Raw genomic sequence first — 19,124 nt, forward strand, 5'->3', positions numbered from 1 at the left:
AGTATAGGAGCAAAGATGCAACTTTACTTTAAAAATTTAGGCTCATTAACTGTGGCTGTTGGTTACAGGATTTGGCAGCTTACCAAATCAGGCTTTCAGACTGGGTGGTCTTAAGTACTTAACTGTAGTTTCCATTTTGGATGTTTTGCAACTGCTTATTGCTAAAATATTTTACTTAAGTCCATTTTCCAGACTATTAAAATACTTTAAATGTAAACTGCAAACTCCAGTCTTGAAAATAGTGTTCATTCCACAATTGCCTTGGATGTTGTAGTCCCAGGAATCACTTCAGCTAATCCTGCCTTGCCCAACGTGCAGTCTGACCAATCAGCTACCTGCTGTATTTTGGTTGTGTTTGTGATTTTCAGGAGAGAAGCAGTTGTAGTTAAATTTATCTCTTCCTTTGGCTTGGCATTTGCTTTAGTGTCATTACATCTCCATGAAGTACCTTAAGAAGTTGTTCTATTTAACGATACTATATTAATACAAGTAGTTGTTCTAATGTAGCAGTAAATCATCCTCTCCAGAAATCTGGTTATGAGCTGGTAAAAATTGAATGAATGAATTTTGGAGTACCCTAGGTATGTGTGGGTTCCAGTGTGGGTTCCTGGTGAAGGTTTTAAGCCCAAAACGTCAACTCTCTTGTTGCTCAGATGCTGCCTGACCTGTGCTTTTTCCAGTGCTATACTTTATCGACTCTTCCAGTTCACAAGTTGCTTTATAAAATTATTATAATTATTGTGCAGTTCATAATGTTAACTCTTAGTCTGACAGTCTTTCTAAGCAAATTGGCCATCTAATGTTTTAGTCTTGCTGTAGATGTCCACTAACCTTGTCCAGAAACCTATTTGGATATTTCTAAGTTAGTTTATACTCAGCCTCAAAATATTATTGAGGAACTCAAATTTTTTGATTCTTAAAATTGACAAGATCAAATAGCAATTATTTTGTTCAGACAGATTTCTGGACTGGGGTGATCTTAACCCACCTCAGTCAGCCATGATCTGTCATTTTCATCACAGTTGATTGCTTTTGTCTTAGTTTTCGTTCAACAATTTCAACAAATGCCTATCTTTCGAAGAGCTCAGGAACATTTAAACAGATGGGTTATGTCTGCTTAATACACATAGAACATAGAACTGTACAGCACAGGAACGGACCCTTCGGCCCATAATGTTGTGCCCAACGTGACACCAAATTAAACTGATCTAATCCCTTCTGCCTGCCCTTGGTCCATATTCCTCCGTGCCTTGCATATTCATGCGCTTATCTAAAAGTCTCTTAACATATCTGCCTCCACCACAATCCCTGGCAGAGCATTACAGACTCCTATCGCTATGTGTTTTTTAAAAAAAAATTGCCCCTCGCATCTCCTTTGAACTTTCCTCCCCTCAACTTAAATCCATGCTTTCCAATATTAGACATTTCAACTCTGGGAAAAAAATTCTGACCATCAACCCTATCTATGCATCTGATAATTTTAGAGATTTCTATCCAGTCTCCCCTCAGTGTCCGCTGCTCCAGAGAGTGTGTATGTAAAGGATCATAAATTGTTTATATTAATATCGTGTAATTTTAATGCGGCCTGGTGCCTGACATCTTGCTGTACATTTTATGTTTTTGTATGATTGCATGGAGTTTTGTTTGCTAGTAAGTGTAAATATTTTTATGTTAATATTTACATTCTTCCTTTTAGTTTAAAAGAATCTTCAGTAATTTTTGTTTAGTATTGAGAGTAGTCAAATATAAGAATTTGTGGTATCTAAGATTATCAATTGAAAAAAAGTTTGATTCTATCCCACTCAAAAAAAAAGCCAAGAGTAAACTTGTGCTTTGTCACAACGTAGTACCAACTGGAAAATGTCTGGCTTTGTCACTGTGTCTGCAAATATTCTGGGAATGTAATGTCAGACATGAGACAACCTTGGAATAGTAAAATTCCTGAAACAGGGAAGGTCATGCTAAAAGTGGGTAGGGACTAATCGTTGGCAATTTAGTGTTGAGTCAAAAGATTTTAAATGTGAGTCTTCCCACCAACTTTGAGTCTGAACTACCACTCTTTTCAATTCAATCTCTGCTCTGAGCAAAGTTAGCTTTTTTTTTAAGAAAACACAACAACAATATAATTTATGTTTGAGTGTCCTTTATTCAAAAGGTACTCAATCCTTCCTGCAAGTTCTGAGTACAAAGATTTTGGAGTCATTTTAAGATAACAGATCTTCCAACTACAACCTGTTGGTAACGTGGTCTTAAAAGCAGAACAACTCTGCTAACAGCCCAAGCAACTTGCTTATGTGAGCATTTGAGCTGATTATAGAGTCATATAGCATGGAAATAGACCGTTTGGTTCAGCTTGTCCACACTGATCAGACATCCCAATCTGACCTAGTCCCATTTGCCAGCATTTAGCCCATAAATCTCTAAGCCCTTTCTATTTATATGCCCATCCAGATGCTTTCTACATGCTGTTATTGTACCCACTGCCTCCACCACCTCTGGCAGCTTGTTCCATTCATGCTCCACACACTGCATGAAAAAGGTATCCCTTCGGATCCTTTTTATATCTTTCCCCCTCTCACCTCAAACCTATGCCCTCTAGTTTTGGACTCCCCTACCTTAGAAAAGAGATCTTGGGTATTTGCCCTCCCCATACCCCTCATGGTTTTATCAACCTCAAAGATCACCCCTCAGCCTCTGATAATCCAGGGAAAATAGCCCCAGCCTCATCAGCTTCTCCCCATAACTCGAACCCACCAATCCTGGCAACCTCCTTTGTAAATCTTTCCTGCACCCTTTCAAGTTAAACTGCATCATTATTGACTGACTTGTCCTGTAGATTTGTAAAATGTATTTCTTAATGGTTTGGAGTGCCGGTCCAACAAAGTTAAAAATCTCACATACAGGTTATAGTCCAACAGGTTTATTTGAAAGCACCAGCTTTCGGAGTGTCACTCATTCATCAGGTGATTGCCTTGAAGGAGCAGCGCTCCAAAAGCTAGAGCTTCTAAATAAACCTGTTGGACTATAACCTGGTGTTGTGTGATTTTTAACTTTGTATTTCTTATTGCTGCTGTTGCCCTGTTGGTGAACAAACACTAAATCAGGAAAGTGAGATCTGTAAGTGTCAATAATTTGATTCTACAACAATAAGCAAATAATAGTTTTTTTTAATCTATATCACTGAGATTTAATGGGGCACATACCCAAAAGGTTTTGTTTTCAAGGTATGCCTAGTTTAGTCAACAATTAGATGAGCTAACAGGGATCGTTATTTGGTCTTTTCCCACACTCTGCCTATTATGATCATATTCCAGACTTTAAATGGCATTTTTTAATCAGATCTCAGTGTTATGCATGACAATAAATCTAATAGTGTAAATTGATTACAGTTCTAAAATTGATTTAGTTTCCTGTCAATTCTTTGCCATTTTATGGAACTGGTTGACATAACTCAAAACTGAAGAAGATGATGTCTTGGGATTCAGCATTTATGCATTAAAGCTTCCACTGCGATGAAATTCAAGTTTTTGAGGGTTATTACCTACATCAGTGATCATCTTGAATGTTCTTATCAGGTTATCTGGTAACTCATTCCACAGACTGTTAATGAAGTTGGATAAAAGGGACTTGCCTGCCAGTTAGGAACTCAGTCTTTCATTTCTGTTATTTCCCTGTAGGACTGTGAAGTTTCTATTTGTACTTCAATAGCACTGTCTGAACTTTGAAGCACCAGACATTACTCACAATTAAATATAAATAAACTTTATTCTTTGGAGGTCAATTCTATCCTATCTTTGCTGAAAATTCAGGCACTTTTCAGGTATAATTCAGAATTCAAGTTTATTGTCTTGCTTTTTGTGACTGAGGATGAGTTGGTGATTGATTTTAAATGGAGAGGAATTTCTGAAGTGCGTACAAGACAATTTTCTGTTTCAGTATGTGGATGTACCTACTAGAGAAGGTGCAAAACTTGACCTACTCTTGGGAAATAAGGCAGAGCAGGTGACTGAGGTGTCAGTGGGGGAGCACTTTGGGGCCAGCGACCATAATTCTATTCGTTTTCAAATAATGATGGAACATGATAGACCAGATCTAAAAGTTGAAGTTCTAAATTGGAGAAAGGCCAATTTTGACGGTATTAGGCAAGAACTTTCGAAAGCTGATTGGAGGCAGATGTTCGGCGGTAAAGGGAGAGCTGGAAAATGGAAAGCCTTCAGAAATGAGAGAACAGGAATCCAAAGAAAGTATATTCCTGTCAGGGTGAAAGGAAAAGCTGGTAGGTATAGCGAATGTTGGATGATTAAAGAAATTGAGGGTTTGTTTAAGAAAAAGAAGGAAGCCTATGTCAGGTATAGACAGGATAGATCGGATGAATCCTTAGAGTATAAAGGCAGTAGGAGTGTACTTAAGAGGGAAATCAGGAGGACAAAATGGGGACATGAGATAGCTTTGGCAAATAGAATTAAGGAGAATCCAAAGGGTTTTTACAAACACATTAAAGACAAAAGGGTAATTAGGGAGAGGATAGGGTCCCTCAAAGATCAGCAAGGTGGCCTTTGTGTGGAGCCACAGAAAATGGGGGAGATACTAAATAAATATTTTGCATCAGTATTTAAAGTGTAAAATGGATATGGAAAATAAAGACTGTTGGGAAATAGATGGTGACATGTAGCAAAAAGTTCATATTACAGAGGAGGGAGTGCTGGATGTCTTGAAACGGGTAAAGGTGGATAAATCCCCAGGACCTGATCAGGTGTATCCGAGAACTCTGTGGGAAGCTAGACCAGTGATTGTTGGGCCTCTTGCTGAGATATTTGTATCATCGATAGTCACAGGTGAAGTGCCGGAAGACTGGAGGTTGGCATACGTGGTGCCACTGTTTAAGAAGGGCGGTAAAGATAAGCCAGGGAACTATAGACTGGTGAGCCTGACCTCGGTGGTGGGCAAGTTGTTGGAGGGAATCCTGTGGGACAGGATGTACATGTATTTGGAAAGGCAAGGATTGATTAGGGATAGTCAACATGGCTTTGTGTGTGGGAAATCATGTCTCACAAATTTGATTGAGTTTTTTGAAGAAGTAACAAAGAGGATTGATGAGGGCAGAGCGGTAGATGTGATCTATATGCACTTCAGTAAAGGGGTTCGACAAGGTTCCCCATGGGAGACTGATGAGCAAGGTTAGATCTCATGGAATGTAGGGAGAACTAGCCATTTGGTTACAGAACTGGCTGAAAGGTAGAAGACAACGGTGGTGGTGGAGGGTTATTTTTCAGACTGGAGGCCTGTGACCAGTGGAGTACCACAAGGATTGGTGCTGGGTCCTCTACTTTTTGTCATTTACATAAATGATTTGGATGCGAGCATAAGAGATACAGTTAGTAAGTTTGCAGATAACACCAAAATTGGAGGTGTAGTGGACAGCGAAGAGAGTTACCTCAGATTACAACAGGATCTGGACCAGATCTGGGCTGAGAAATGGCAGATGGAGTTTAATTCAGACAAATGCGAGGTGCTGCATTTTGGTGAAGCAGAGCAGGACTTAATGGTAAGGTCCTAGGGAGTGTTGCTGAACAAAGAGACCTTGGAGTGCAGGTTCATAGCTCCTTGAAAGTGGAGTCGCAGGCAGATAGGATAGTGAAGAAGGCGTTTGGTATGCTTTCGTTTATTGGTCAGAGTATTGAGTACAGGAGTTGGGAGGTCATGTTGTGGCTGTACAGGACATTGGTTAGGCCACTGTTGGAATATTGCATGCAATTCTGGTCTCCTTCCTATCGGAAAGATGTTATGAGACTTGAAAGGGTTAAGAAAAGATTTACAAGGATGTTGCCAGGGTTGGAGGATTTGAGCTAAAGCAAGAGGCTGAACAGGTTGGGGCTGTTTTCCCTGGAGCGTTGGAAGCTGAGGGGTGACCTTATAGAGGTTTACAAAATTATGAGGGGCATGGATAGGGTAAACAGTCAAGGTCTTTTTCCTGGGGTCAGGGAGTCCAGAACTAGAGGGCATAGGTTTAGGGTGAGAGGGGAAAGATATAAAAGAGACCTAAGGGCAACTTTTTCACGCAGAGGGTGGTACATGTCTGGAATGAGCTGCCAGAGGAAGTGGTGGAGGCTGGTCCAATTGCAACATTTAAGAGACATTTGGATGGGTATATGAATAGGAAGGGTTTGGAGGGATATGGACCGGGTGCTGGCAGGTGGGACTAGATTGGGTTGGGATATCTGGTTGGCGTGGATGGGTTGGACCGAAGGGTCTGTTTCAAAGCTGTACATCTCTATGACTCTAAATAATAAAATTGTTACCTTTACATTCATAGTGTTACTTCGAGCATTGTTAACAGTGCATTAATCAAGCCAATAGGGTTGTTTTCATGGAAAGATGTTAACTCCAAATTATTTGATAATTTAGTTTATTTTAAGAATTAAATTGCCACTTTATTGTTGTGGTAATCACGTTCACATGTTTTAGTGCCCTGGGCAATGTAAAATTTATAAGAACTAGTCTTTCTCTCAATAAAAGTGCATATTGAATGTCTGAGGACTGAGATACACAGTCACAATTTTCAGCCTAATCTGCGTGCCCTCTCCAAAAGGCTAATTATGGCTTCGTGGGCATTATGAATCCATGTCTAAGTCTCTGCCTGGGCTATGAATGCTGCTGAGCTCTTTGGTTCTGAAGGTGTCGTAGTTAAGCCTGATTATTCCATCACTGATATATCTGTGTTATTAATGGGCCTCATTCAGTCATAACGAAGGCCCTTACAGCAGTAAAATCTGAGATTAACCCATGTATCACAGACTGAGAATCAAACTTGGGTCCATGCTATCAATTTTTAGCTGAGCCATTGAAAGCATCTGAATGTTTCTCCAATGAAGCTTGCTAAGGAGAATGGGTTGTTTGTTATTTACCTTCTGCTTTGGCTGCTGTTAATTGTGATATTTTTAAAAAAACACAAAATACATTTGCTTTCCAGTATACTTTGTGGTCTAGCAACTGTTGCATTGTTCTCTTGACATTGTCCATCTTCTGTAAACTTCAGTTCATACCCTACACTACATCATGTCTCGCACACTGGACAGGCATGTTTCCACTGACCTGTATCCCACACACTAATTTTAATATTTTTTATGTTTAAATCTCTTCATGGCTTTGTGCCTCCCTGTCTCTAACTATCATCCTGCTCAATATCCACATGCTCTCTTAGAATTTTCTTTGTCTGGCCAATAGTTTTTACACTTTTTTATACTTGCCCCAATGTTAACCTTCAAGTCTTCAGCCATCTGTGCCTAATGGTCTGGAACGACATCATTAAAACCATTTTATCCTTTTCCTGTTTTAAGTTCCTCTTCAACCATTTTGACCATATTTAATTTAAATTTTTAATAATTTTAAAAAGAAAATATAATGCCTCTGAAGTAAATGGGATCTTTTCCCATATTGAAGACAATAAATATTTCAGAGAGGGTAAATCAAACAGGGATCCTGTGTCTGAATGGTAACACTTGTCTCTTGTTGAATGTGTGAGAGAAACTTTTCTACTTGCTCTCCACATAGGTCTTGTCAGGTAGTTGGTCACAGTTGAAAGCCTAATGCAAGTATGTGAAATTCTAGGGTAGACTTGGGGAAAATGTGCTAATTGTGGAGAAATCCAGAACTAGGGGGTCATTGATATAGTCACTAATAAATCCCACAAGCAATTCAGGAAAAATGTCTTTACCCAGCGATTGGTTGGAATGTGGAATTAGCTGTCACAAGGATTACTTAAAAATAGTAAAAAAAGGGCATTTCACAAAAAGTGGGCAAAGACATGTTGTAAAATATATTGGGGCTAGATGAAGAGGGGTCTCATATAGATGAAGCCTTGCATTTGGTCAAAGATCTGATTGTGCTGAGTTCCGGGTAAGTGCTGTAAATGTAAAGTTAAAAATCACACAACACCAGGTTATAGTCCAACAGGTTTATTTGGAAGCACTAACTTTTGGAGTACTGCTCCTTCTTCAGCTATCTGATGAAGGAGCAGTGCTTCGAAAGCTAGTGCTTCAACATAAATCTGTTGGACTATAAATTGGTGTTGTGTGATTTTTAACTTTGTCTACCCCAGTCCAACACCAGCACCTCCACATCATGGAAATGTGAAGTTATTCTTGCATAGCTGTGGCTACTCGCAAATTATGAAGCTCCATCTGGTGGTGGCAACATGCAGCTCCAGGAGTTTCTGTGTCATTAGAAATGGTGTTAGATTTTTGTGTTCACTGAGCAAGTTACCCTCTTCACTGATCTGTTTTTAAAACTCCTATCTTGTATCCTTTTTCCAGATTTGTAAAAGTCAAGCTAAAGCATCCCAACAGCTATACTACCACAGTCTGGCTGTAAGACAGAGCCTTGCTGTTCACTTCAACATCCAACAGGACTGTGGGCACTTCCTAGCTGAGGTCCCAGTCCGTATGCTTCCATGGGAGGATCCCAACGCCCCAGTATTAGAAGAGGAGGAAAATGAAGATAGCTCAGATGTTTCAAGTGCCATAAAAAGCAACAACCCCACCTGCAAGGGAGCGTCCAGTAAACACAGAAGCCGAGTGGTGGTTATCACTCGAGAGGTCCCATACCAGACTGTTGCTGACTTTGTGCGTGAGTCAGCACCACGGCACACCAGAAACCCTGAAATGTATGAGCGACAAGTGTGCTTACTATTGCTGCAACTCTGTGCTGGCCTTAATCACTTAAAGCCACATCATGTTACACACTGTGACTTGAGGCTGGAGAATTTGCTTTTGGTGCGATGTCGACAAGGAACCTCAGGAAATTGTGAATCTGAAAACACCAATCCAAATGCACAATTGGCCCGACTGATTGTCAGTAATTTCTCCCAGGCCAAGCAGAAAAGTCAGGTGGTAGATCTTGAAGCCTTGAAGGATCAGTCTCGGCTAGCTCCTGAGATCATCACCATCACTCAGTACAAAAAGTGTGATGAGTTTCAAACAGGTATACTCATTTATGAGATGTTGCACCTACCTAATCCATTTGAAGAAAACCCAGAACTCAAAGAGAAGGAATACACTCGAACAGACCTACCTGCCATCCCTATACGCTCTGTCTACTCCCAGGGGCTGCAGCAGCTGGCAAGTCTTCTCCTGCATCCTAATCCCTCAGAGCGCATCCTCATTTCAGATGCCAAAGTCTACTTGCAGTGCCTCCTATGGGGACCACGCGATGACTTGCTACAGACACTCAACTCCCTCAACAGCACTGTAGAGAGAAATAATGTATTGCAAAGCTGGCTGGACCTAAAACGAACGCTACTTATGATCAAATTTGCAGAGAAAGCCATCGATACAGAGTGCAGTGTTAACCTTGAGGTCTGGCTTTGTTGTCAGTACTTAGCCTTTGCTTCAGTGGAATCCCTCAGTCATATTGTGAAGCTCCTCCAGCTCCAGTAACCTGTGTGACTGCTGCTTGCTTTCCCTTCCTGGCCTTCCTCTTCCCTTCTCTCCTACCAAATTTGGATTAATGTGCAATTTTTTGTAAATGTTCTGACTTTGTAAATGGCAGTATTTAAAGTGTATGTAATAGATTTCTACATTTTGGAATGTGATGCCTACATTAAGCAACAAATATTTGTTATTTTTTTTCTTAGGCACATATGCAAGCTCTAACTTGCTCTTACAATGGATGCTTGGATGTTTGTTGATGAATCTATGACAATTTGTATGTTTACTTATATCATGCCTTGAAAAAACAAAACTACAGCCACTTTGTGAAAAGTGCATTAATGGGTCAGTTGCACAAAAGCAGATTGTCAAACAAATGTAATCTTTTGGGCTGCTAGGAGCGGAGAGAAAATATTTGCTGTCAGACAACTTGTTTTGCTGATCGAAGTCTGGTCGCTGCTCCATTGTAGAGTGGTGTCAGTGGCAATCACGGAGGACTTGGAACCCCATGTCGTCGTGTTATGATATCCCAACTAAAACACTAAGAATACAAAAACAAACCAGGGTGAAAAGATGGGAGTTAAGTGAAAGTGGAGCATGGTGGTATTAAGTATGTTGCTGTTTAGGGATGCAGCATTAGAATTTGTGCAAATCTTTTCACTGTATGGTGGTCATATCTTTGGAAGTCTTTCTGGTGATAGCTACTTGATGTGATTTCATTGCACTTAAGATAGGCGTAATAAAACTCAAGCATGGCTTTTTATACAGAATCTATATTTCCTGTCTCTGCCAGTTTTATTTTTGCAGTAAAAATGTAGCTTAGTTTAGCTTTCAAAATAATAAAAAAGTCATTTTAGCATAATAACAATTTAACAATTCCTTGCTTGGATTATTTAGTACTTGGATTGTTTGGATTTGAAGGCAGATCAGTGAGTTTGGCATCATTTGACTGAACAGGAGACTCCAATTAACAGCAGTAAACAGCACTGGTATCTCTTCAGAAAATTTTTAGTTAGTATACTGTCTCTTCCTGAATGTGTCAGTACACCTCATGGAAATTTAGGGCAATACCATGAAAATTGTAGCCAAAGGGTGCGAATAATCACAAAACAAATGTAGTTTCTGAAATGGAACATGAGGTCAACCTGGATGTTGCCTGTTTGCAGCATTACCAGTGCCCTGTGAAGAGTACAATGAGTAGGCTGCATCTTCAGTTCAAGTGGTATACTGTCCTGAATTGTGCTGCCAAGTTTCCTTTCATGGAACAGCCTGTGTGACACATTTGTTGACCGTAATTCTAATCCACCCTGTGTTCTGAAGTGACTGTGTGTATATGTGGAAAGTTTTTCCTAATCAAGTATATATTTTTCTTAGTACACATTAAAGGGGAACAGTGACATCAATATATCCGCATTGCTTTACAGTAATTTAACTGATCAGAATATTTGTCAAAAGAGGCAAAAGACTTTGATTATTCTTTTTCTGCCATGCTATCATATGCTATAACTAGTTGTCTATGGCTTTAAGTGATCTCAGGCTTGAGTACCGTAACTCTAACCAGCCCCGAGTAGGTAAGATTTCTGTTTTCCTCATTTAATGAAACCAAATAAAACCTCAGCTAAAACTGCAGTTTACCCAGTTATGTGGAATAAGTGGGAGCTGGGATGCAATGCTTTTGTTTCAACTGACTGCCAGCAAACGGAGCAGTCATATTCTTGTGTCTCCAGCCCCTTGTGCTTCAGAATAACTCTTCAAATGTTATTGTATGAATATTTCACTGATATTACATGACATTCTTTTTAGATTCCTCCTTTTAAAAGAAAGTAATTACAAAATCAAACGTGCTAAAGTCTGCATTAAAATGATCAATAAAATAACTTCATACAATTGTTGGCATGCTTATATGTCAACTTAAGGTTCCTGTATCACTATCAAGATCACACTTAAGTTGTGAATGAAGCCAATTCATGCTGCAAAGATTTGTGGCTTTCTGTTACTGAATGAAATTTTGGCTTTATATATTTCACCTTCAAATGGTGAACGTTAATGAAATTGCATGTACCAGAGAGCAAATTGCGTTTTGTAGCCACCCCTAATGTAAGTGTTGCCCCTTAGGCCAACTGTCATAATTTCTCACTGAAATCTGCAAAATATATCTGCCTTGAATTTCAATAACCTCTGTAAGTTCTTTCCCAGACCTAAGTTATATAGAATTGTAGGTTGTGCTTTCTCCCCATTTGCAGTGTGAAATAATGACCATCACCACTTGACAATTGCCATCATTTTAACCACTTGAAAGAATGGGGATATTTGTCAGACTCATTTGTTTACATTGAATTCCTGTGGCTAGTCAGGGCAGTGAAAATGCTGGGAGGTTTACTGGTATTTTACTAATTGGCTGGAATATATAAAACCTAATACTTCTCCTCGGTGATTTGAACCTCCATCTTAATTCTTCATGTGCTTTCTCTCTCTCTCTCTCTCTCTCTCTCTCTCTCGCTATAAGATTCAGGCCATCCTACCCTTCTCTTGATCTCTCCATAAAAGCATTCCAATTTGTATTCACAGCTGCAACTTCCCCCTCACACCAAAGACACGCACAAAACTGTGACATCTTGCATTGTCTTTCTGCTCTCATGGTTTCGTTCAGAGATTCGATCACTTACTTCCCTAACGTCTCCTTCCTTTTTTGTTGTCTCTGTTGGGGGAAAGAAACACTGTCTCCCAATTCACTTACAATTGCACTTTCAAAATCCTAACTGCCTGGCCTTCTGTCCACCAGACGCAGCTACCAATCTGTTAATGCTTTTGTTGTCCTGGTCCCCATGAAAACTACTTGCCCCTCGTTCTGGTGGATCCTTCATTTACAATACATTATATTGAAGGGACACAGACCTTAATGAATATGGTAGACAAAAACCGAAAGAACTGCGGATGCTGTAAATAAGCAACAAAATACTAGAAATTGCTGGGAAGAACTCAGCAGGTTTGGCAGCATCTGTGGAGAGAAATCAGTGTTAACATTTCAGGACAAATGACCCTTCTGTTTGGAAAAGATGGCCAACTGATTTAGCTATTCATTACCAGATTGTTGTGGAGTGGAATGGATTTCTCCTTTGGAAACCATTTCCTTACATCTTCCCATATTCTCCACCCTTACTCTGTGTGGTGATATCACTAGATTGTTATTTAAATTGAGACCATTCAATTTGCTGCCTCTGCTGCTTCCCTCTCTTCCTACTTACCCATTAGACTCAACTTCAGGTTTCCTTCCAACCCCAGCCTAAACAACTGTATTTCTCTAGTTTCTCTCTTCTCAACCTCTTCCAGCTCGTAATGTCCTCAAGACCCACCTCCTTCCTGAATCTATTCTCATTGAACAGTTTCTTCCCTATGTTCAATTCTAGTGAATTTTAATTGTTCTGTCTCCTCAGGTACTATTTTCCTTTGCTGTCATTATCTTTCTTTCTCCTTTAAAAACCATGCTTATGATCCCTGTTTTGCAAAATTACAGCCTTCTTTCTAACCTCTCTTTCCCTTCCATAGTCCTTTAACATGCCATCACCTCCCAAATCTGTTTCCCTTTTCCAGAACTGTATATCTGAAACTCACATTGTGTCTCCTCTCTGTACCAGAAAGATTCTTACTGATGTCCCAACAAAACCCTGTTTCAATGCACCAAAGCTGAATGTCTTCATCCTTCATGAACTGTCTTTGCCGCCTTTGCCTCTATTCCTGATAAAGAGCTTTTGCCCAAAATGTCAATTTTCCTGCACCTTTGATGCTGCCTGAACTGCTGTGCTTTTCCAGCACACTCTAATCCAGCTTTTGCCATGTTTGGCCACATCCTCCTCTTGCAGTGCCTATCCCTCATCCAACTGAATGGAACTGCATTCACCCCTGGTCTATTTATGTATATCCAACCATCGCCAGAGAATCACTTACAATGGCTTCATGTTCTCACACCATTACCTTTCTCATCCCTAAGGATGTATTGTTGGTTGTGTCTTATTTATCACCTCTATGATGCCTTTCAGTGTCCAGGCAGAAATTGATGCTGCAGATAATGCGATGCAGTTCTACCTCCCCTCTCTGTCTTGTGTTCTCTCTGCCATCTTGAAATTGTCAGACTGTTTGTCGCCCTATATTATTAAAGGAGTTGAAATTTCCACCAACTGAATATTGGATGAACTCTCTTGACTAACTTCAACCTGTGACAACTGACGTTGAACAAGACTGCTCACAACTTTGGTGCCATATTTGACCTGAGATGAGCTTCCGAATACATCCATGCCTTTACAGTGGCTCAGCACTGCTGCGTCACAGCACTAGGGTTCAATTCCAGCCTCAGGTGACTGTCTGTGTGGAGTTTGCACATTCTCCCTGTGTCTGTGTGGGTTTCCTCTGGGTGCTCCGGTTTCCTCCCACAGTCCAAAGGTGTACAGACCAGGTGAATTGGCAATGCTAAATTGCCCCATAGTGTTAGGTAAATCAGTCAGCGGGAACTGGGTCTGGGTGGGTTACTCTTCGGAGGGTCGGTGTGGACTGGTTGGGCTGAAGGGCCTGTTTCCACACTGTAGGGAATCTAATCTAATCTTCACAAAGACTGCCTTTTCCACATCTGTGTTATCAACTAATTTCACACCTTCTACAGCTCATCACCTGACAATATACTCATACATATCTTAGGTTCTTCTACATTTGACTATTCCACTTCACTCCTATCCAGGCTGACAAATTCTTCCTTGAGATAAATGAGAATTTGCATCCTAGCTTACTCTGAGCCACATTCTCAATCGCCCCACTGCCTCCTGACCTGCACTCAACGTGGAAATGACTCTATATTTTAAACTTCTCACACTGGTTTTCAAATCCCTCCAAGGCCCTGCCCTCATTTATCTCTAATTTCCAGCCTATAAGCTCCAATTCTGGCTTCTTGAGCATTCCCAATTTTATTCCACCATTAGCAACTGTGGCTTCAACTGCCTTAGTCCTAAACTTTGGAATTTTCTCCCAAATCTCTGCCTCCCTCCTTGCTCACCTTTGAGATACTCCTTGAAAGCTACCTCTTTGATCATGTGCCCAAATAACTCCCTATTCAGCACTATCAAACTTTGTTTGATCACGTTGCCATGAAGCACTTCAGGATGTTTTACTATGATAAAGGTGCTCCCTAAATAGAAGCTTTTTTGTTTAAACTGTGCATACTTAACTACATGTGTTCAAACTATTGAGGAATTTATTTGATAGAGCATTAGCTGTCTAAATTTCTCTTGGAAATGCTGCTGGTGGAATTGTTTTAAATGCATGGAAAACTTCTTGAACTTTGTATTGTCCTGAGATGTAAAGCTAGGCATTACAAGTTTTTGGCCCCATATTTATTTCTTGTTTATGGTGCAAGAGTGTTTGCTAACCTTTGAACTTTCAAATGAATGTCAAACTTGCAAAGACTAAAGTCATAATGATCCCATGCCAACTCTTAACCGAACTATGGTCATGGGGAAAAGGTGGCTACCAAAGTGTACTAGTGAGTGAAGTGCCTGAATATAGAGTTGGTATATGGACAGCAGTATTAGAAAAGAAATAGCACATAATGTAACTCAATAGATCTATTTTTGGTATACAGAATCTGAGAGCATTAATGTGCTTCTGTCAAAACTAGCCAAATTACTTGCGTTTACAAAACTAGTTCTTACCATTTATATATATTTTTATAAATGTTTAGTTCCTTTAGCTGAATGGTTCTCAACAAATATGCTTCCTTGGCATTAAGATTATACATTGCCACTTGATATTCTGCCAGTGTGAAAATTTTAAACTTCCTAAATACAGGAGTTTATCATTGAATTGAAGATATGATGATGTAGAGGGATAGCACCTCCCAGGCCATACTTGGAAGTATACCACTGGTCAAGTCTTGGAATGTCCTAACAGCCCTGTATATCTGTACCACAAGGACTGCAGTGGTTCAGGAAGGGGACTCTCCACCACTTTTTGAAGGCAGTTAGGAATAGTCAGTGAGACTGCATTCTGTGAATGAATTGAAAACAGACACTGTTCCAAGTCCTGGAAAAAAATCTCATTAATTATGAGAGGAGTGTTGAAATACACATTCTGTACTGAAAGCGTTAATTTATCAAGTTGTCAACTTTGAGAGCTGCAGGTATTTTGCAGCTTTTTTTTGACATTCACCTTTTTACATCCTGTTTCTATTAATAGTACAGTCCAGAAAAGATTGAAGATTGCCTTATTTTGTTAAGCCATTTGTTTTATCTTAAAGCAATTATAGGGGGGCGGGGGGGAGGAAGTTGTTTGAGATGGTGCCTTTTTGTAGCTGCCTTAGAAAACAATCAGATTTTTGTGTGCAACTGACCCAAAGACTGCACATAGCTTTCTGTATTCTGTACTGCTGATGAGAGGATTCTGTTTGTTTGTGAAAATGCATCAGTATTCATATAGTCTAGCCTGGATTTACTGTATTACAATAATCAGTGTACGTATTCTGCAACACCCTGCCATTCCAGAACTTGTGTTCTGCTGCTTTGATTTGTTGGCTGAAAACTGAGGTATGTGGTGTGAATTGTAGTACTTTAAAAAATGGGAGCTGAAATTCTAATCTGGTGTGATTTCTGTAATCGTTCAATTGTCACAATCATGTAAATGGATATGTTTTATTAAAAAAATGACAACAGTTCAACATGGAGAATAGTTTTCAATGGACAGGCAGATGCATGTTAATGTTTCAGTTCAGGATTATCAAACAGGGGACTGAAAGCAAGATATGCATTAACAGAATAAGTATCTGTATTGCATAGAATTTATTTTGAGGGTTGAGAATCTTTGAAACTCCTTGTCTCAGAGTTCTGGGGCCATAGTCCTTTTGTTTATTCAAGGCTCAGATTTTTGATCAGTTGGGAAAAGAGGAAAAACGCTGGATGAGGAATGTCAGATCAGCCATGATCCTATTTAATGGGCAGAGCAGGCATGAGGGGCTGAATAGCCTCCTTTTGTTCTCCTACTTATGGACAGCTATTCAGGCTACCAACTAACACTTATTCCACTCCCTCTCCATTTTTCTCCGAGTGTTCCAGTTCCTAACAGCAGTACATTCTAAAAATTTAGAGTTTAAAAAAAAATTTCCTCCCAACAAAAAAAAAATCTCTTTAGGTTATTAATCCTGCAACCTTGGAAGCAGCTTCACTATCATGTAATCACTTCATGATTTTAAACACCCCATTTCCTTTGCCTTCTTGTCCTCTAACCTTAACTTGACTAGCTCACCAAGCCTCTGTCTGTGGAAGATATGATACTTGAAAATAATACAGACCTGAGGGCACTAGTTAAAAACCTGCCATAAGTGGCGAGATTTGAATTTAAAATTAGTCCTATTCATGAAACTTGTCAATTTTTCACTTGTCCATGGTGAGGGGAATCCTGCCATCCTTACCTGGTCTAACTTAGATGCAACTCCAGACCTACAGCAATGTGGTTGAGCCTTCATTGGCCATTCAGTTCTAAAAGAGACACCAAGCTTACAACTTCTGCCATCCAGATCCTGCAGAGCAGTGAAGGAGTGGTTAGCTGAGGGAGAAAAATAACCAGAAGTTGGATGTATGATGTGCTCCCAAGTGTTCCTCTTGTGCAATAACTGGCACAAACACAGTTTCAGTACCAAGAGACTATCTAAACTGTTTCATGCTTTGTAGAGTCATTCATGCTCTACATGAGAACCTCACCCAATAACCTGAGAGAAGATACCCGAGCGATGACAGATGCACTGTGCAGGAGAGATGAAGACATATTGCAGCAGAGGTTTTTAATGAAGTGTCACATTAATACAGATGCTTTTAAAAAAATATTTATCTGAACAGAATTTTACATAAATCCAAACCAAATTTTAAACTGTACAGTCTTTAGACAAAAAAGTTAACTGAACAAACATTTTGTAAATGTTAATGGGATCAAAATTTTCTCCCAAAACATTTTAAGAGTCTGGTGTGGCTTGCTTTACAATTTAGTTAAGATTGAAGTATAATTCAATATATACACAAATTGGAATAATCTGAATGCATATCCTAATATATAATCTTAACACTCACTGTTAACCAACAGTAAACAAAGACACCTTTGCATTCATGTCCCACAGTACACGAGTGCTGCTTCTACCAATTCTAGTAGTAGTGAAGTTTGTAAAGATCTGAAACCGTACAACTCAAATCTTTAAAGCTTGAACTGCTGCCAGGCTAAGACTTAAATTGTGTATTACTTTGATTATATTGTGATTAAATACCTCAATGCATGATGCCATAAAACTTAGATCTTGAGTGTTTCAGTGTTGTCACAGATGGTGGAATTTTAAACCATACCAAATAACTACACATTCTGGCCTTCCAAGTTTTGATTTGGGATGACAGTGACACTGACAAGGCCAGATTTATTGTCCATCCCTAATTGCACAGATCAGTGGGTTGCCTTGATGTTTTGCTCAGCCATTACCACACAAAACTGGAATCAAAAGGCCAGACCACTTAGAACAGCAGGTTCCCTTCCCATTAGCGTACTGGTGAATACATTGGGTAAAACGAAAATCCCAACCAGGCAGTGTCAGTTAATATGTGGCTGCTACCAGATTTTTGTGCTAATTATGGCCGGAATTCCCAAAAGGAATATTCAGCTGTAAACTTGTCTTAGGAACTAAGGGAAAATTATGCATATTGCACAACACAAGTACTTTGGTAGCAATGTTAAATCAACCCAGTGTCAACACTGAAGACCTCATGTCCAACATAAGCTGACAGTACAGACCTAGAAGCAGCAGTGTACGTTACCAGTCCACTCGTGTAACACAAGGATTCAGCTGCAAAAGAGGGAACTGTCATCGCTTATGATTCTGCTGTTCAACAATCATTTAACAGCATTCAATTGGAGACAACCCAGTTCAGATGTCCTGGTTAAAGTCATGCACTTGTAGAGGTGAAACACCAGCAGTAGCGTAAAAGCCAACAGCTGGAGGGAACGGTTAGTGACAGGGTGGTGAAGCAGGGTCCAACTGTCCTGCTGGGCGTTGCATGTCCTATTCAGATCCGCAGGAACCATTCAAGTGTAAAGAAAAATTTCACATTCTGCACCTGCTTGCAGACAACCAAAAATCCATTGCTGAAATTCTGCCACTATTAGGCAAGACTCAAATCCCTCATTCACAGCTTGGGTTGACACTGTGCTGCCTGGAAAAGAAATGCAGTCAACACCATCCAGGACAACGCCAAGAAACATCATGAATAAGGCAAAAATGTGTCTTCTGTGGTTGGACGACTAGTCTAATGTTGATTAGAAGCAGAGGATCTCCTCAGCCAGTCTTCACAAGCTCTAGAAAACTGGCAATTTGCAACAGTGAACTGTTCCAATTCTGGATTTTTGGAATAATTAGGAAAAGAATACACAGTCAGCCTCACAGTAACAAGGAAGAGGTATCTCCCAGAATTGGAGGGGAGAAGGGGAAGGAGACAAGATAAGCAGCTTCAATTCAAGGTTTGCAATCTCAGTCAGTGGGGAATCAGAGGTCCTTTCCCACCCAGACGCCTTGGGTTGGTTTTTGTGTGTTTTCTCCGCAGGATGCCTACCCGTTTCCTTGATGGTTCATGCACTGGACTGGATCAGTGGGGGAATGGGGGAAAAAGAGAGAGAGAGAGAAAATGAGCT

At 40.0% G+C, this 19,124-nt stretch overlaps 1 protein-coding gene across 3 annotated transcripts in view; it reads left to right on the forward strand.

Annotated features, from left to right (window-relative positions):
• peak1 (pseudopodium-enriched atypical kinase 1) overlaps positions 1–16,109 on the forward strand; it is a 195,382-nt gene extending 179,273 nt beyond the window's left edge. For all 3 annotated transcript variants that reach the window (XM_060853890.1, XM_060853892.1, XM_060853891.1), the window contains one exon: positions 8,313–16,109. In XM_060853890.1, the coding sequence (XP_060709873.1) occupies positions 8,313–9,434 (1,122 nt within the window). In that variant the 3' untranslated portion in view covers positions 9,435–16,109. The remainder of the gene's footprint in view (positions 1–8,312) is intronic.
• The last annotated feature ends 3,015 nt before the right edge of the window (positions 16,110–19,124 follow it).

The sequence above is a fragment of the Hemiscyllium ocellatum genome, chromosome 42, assembly GCF_020745735.1.
Source record: "Hemiscyllium ocellatum isolate sHemOce1 chromosome 42, sHemOce1.pat.X.cur, whole genome shotgun sequence".
NCBI lineage: Eukaryota > Metazoa > Chordata > Chondrichthyes > Orectolobiformes > Hemiscylliidae > Hemiscyllium > Hemiscyllium ocellatum.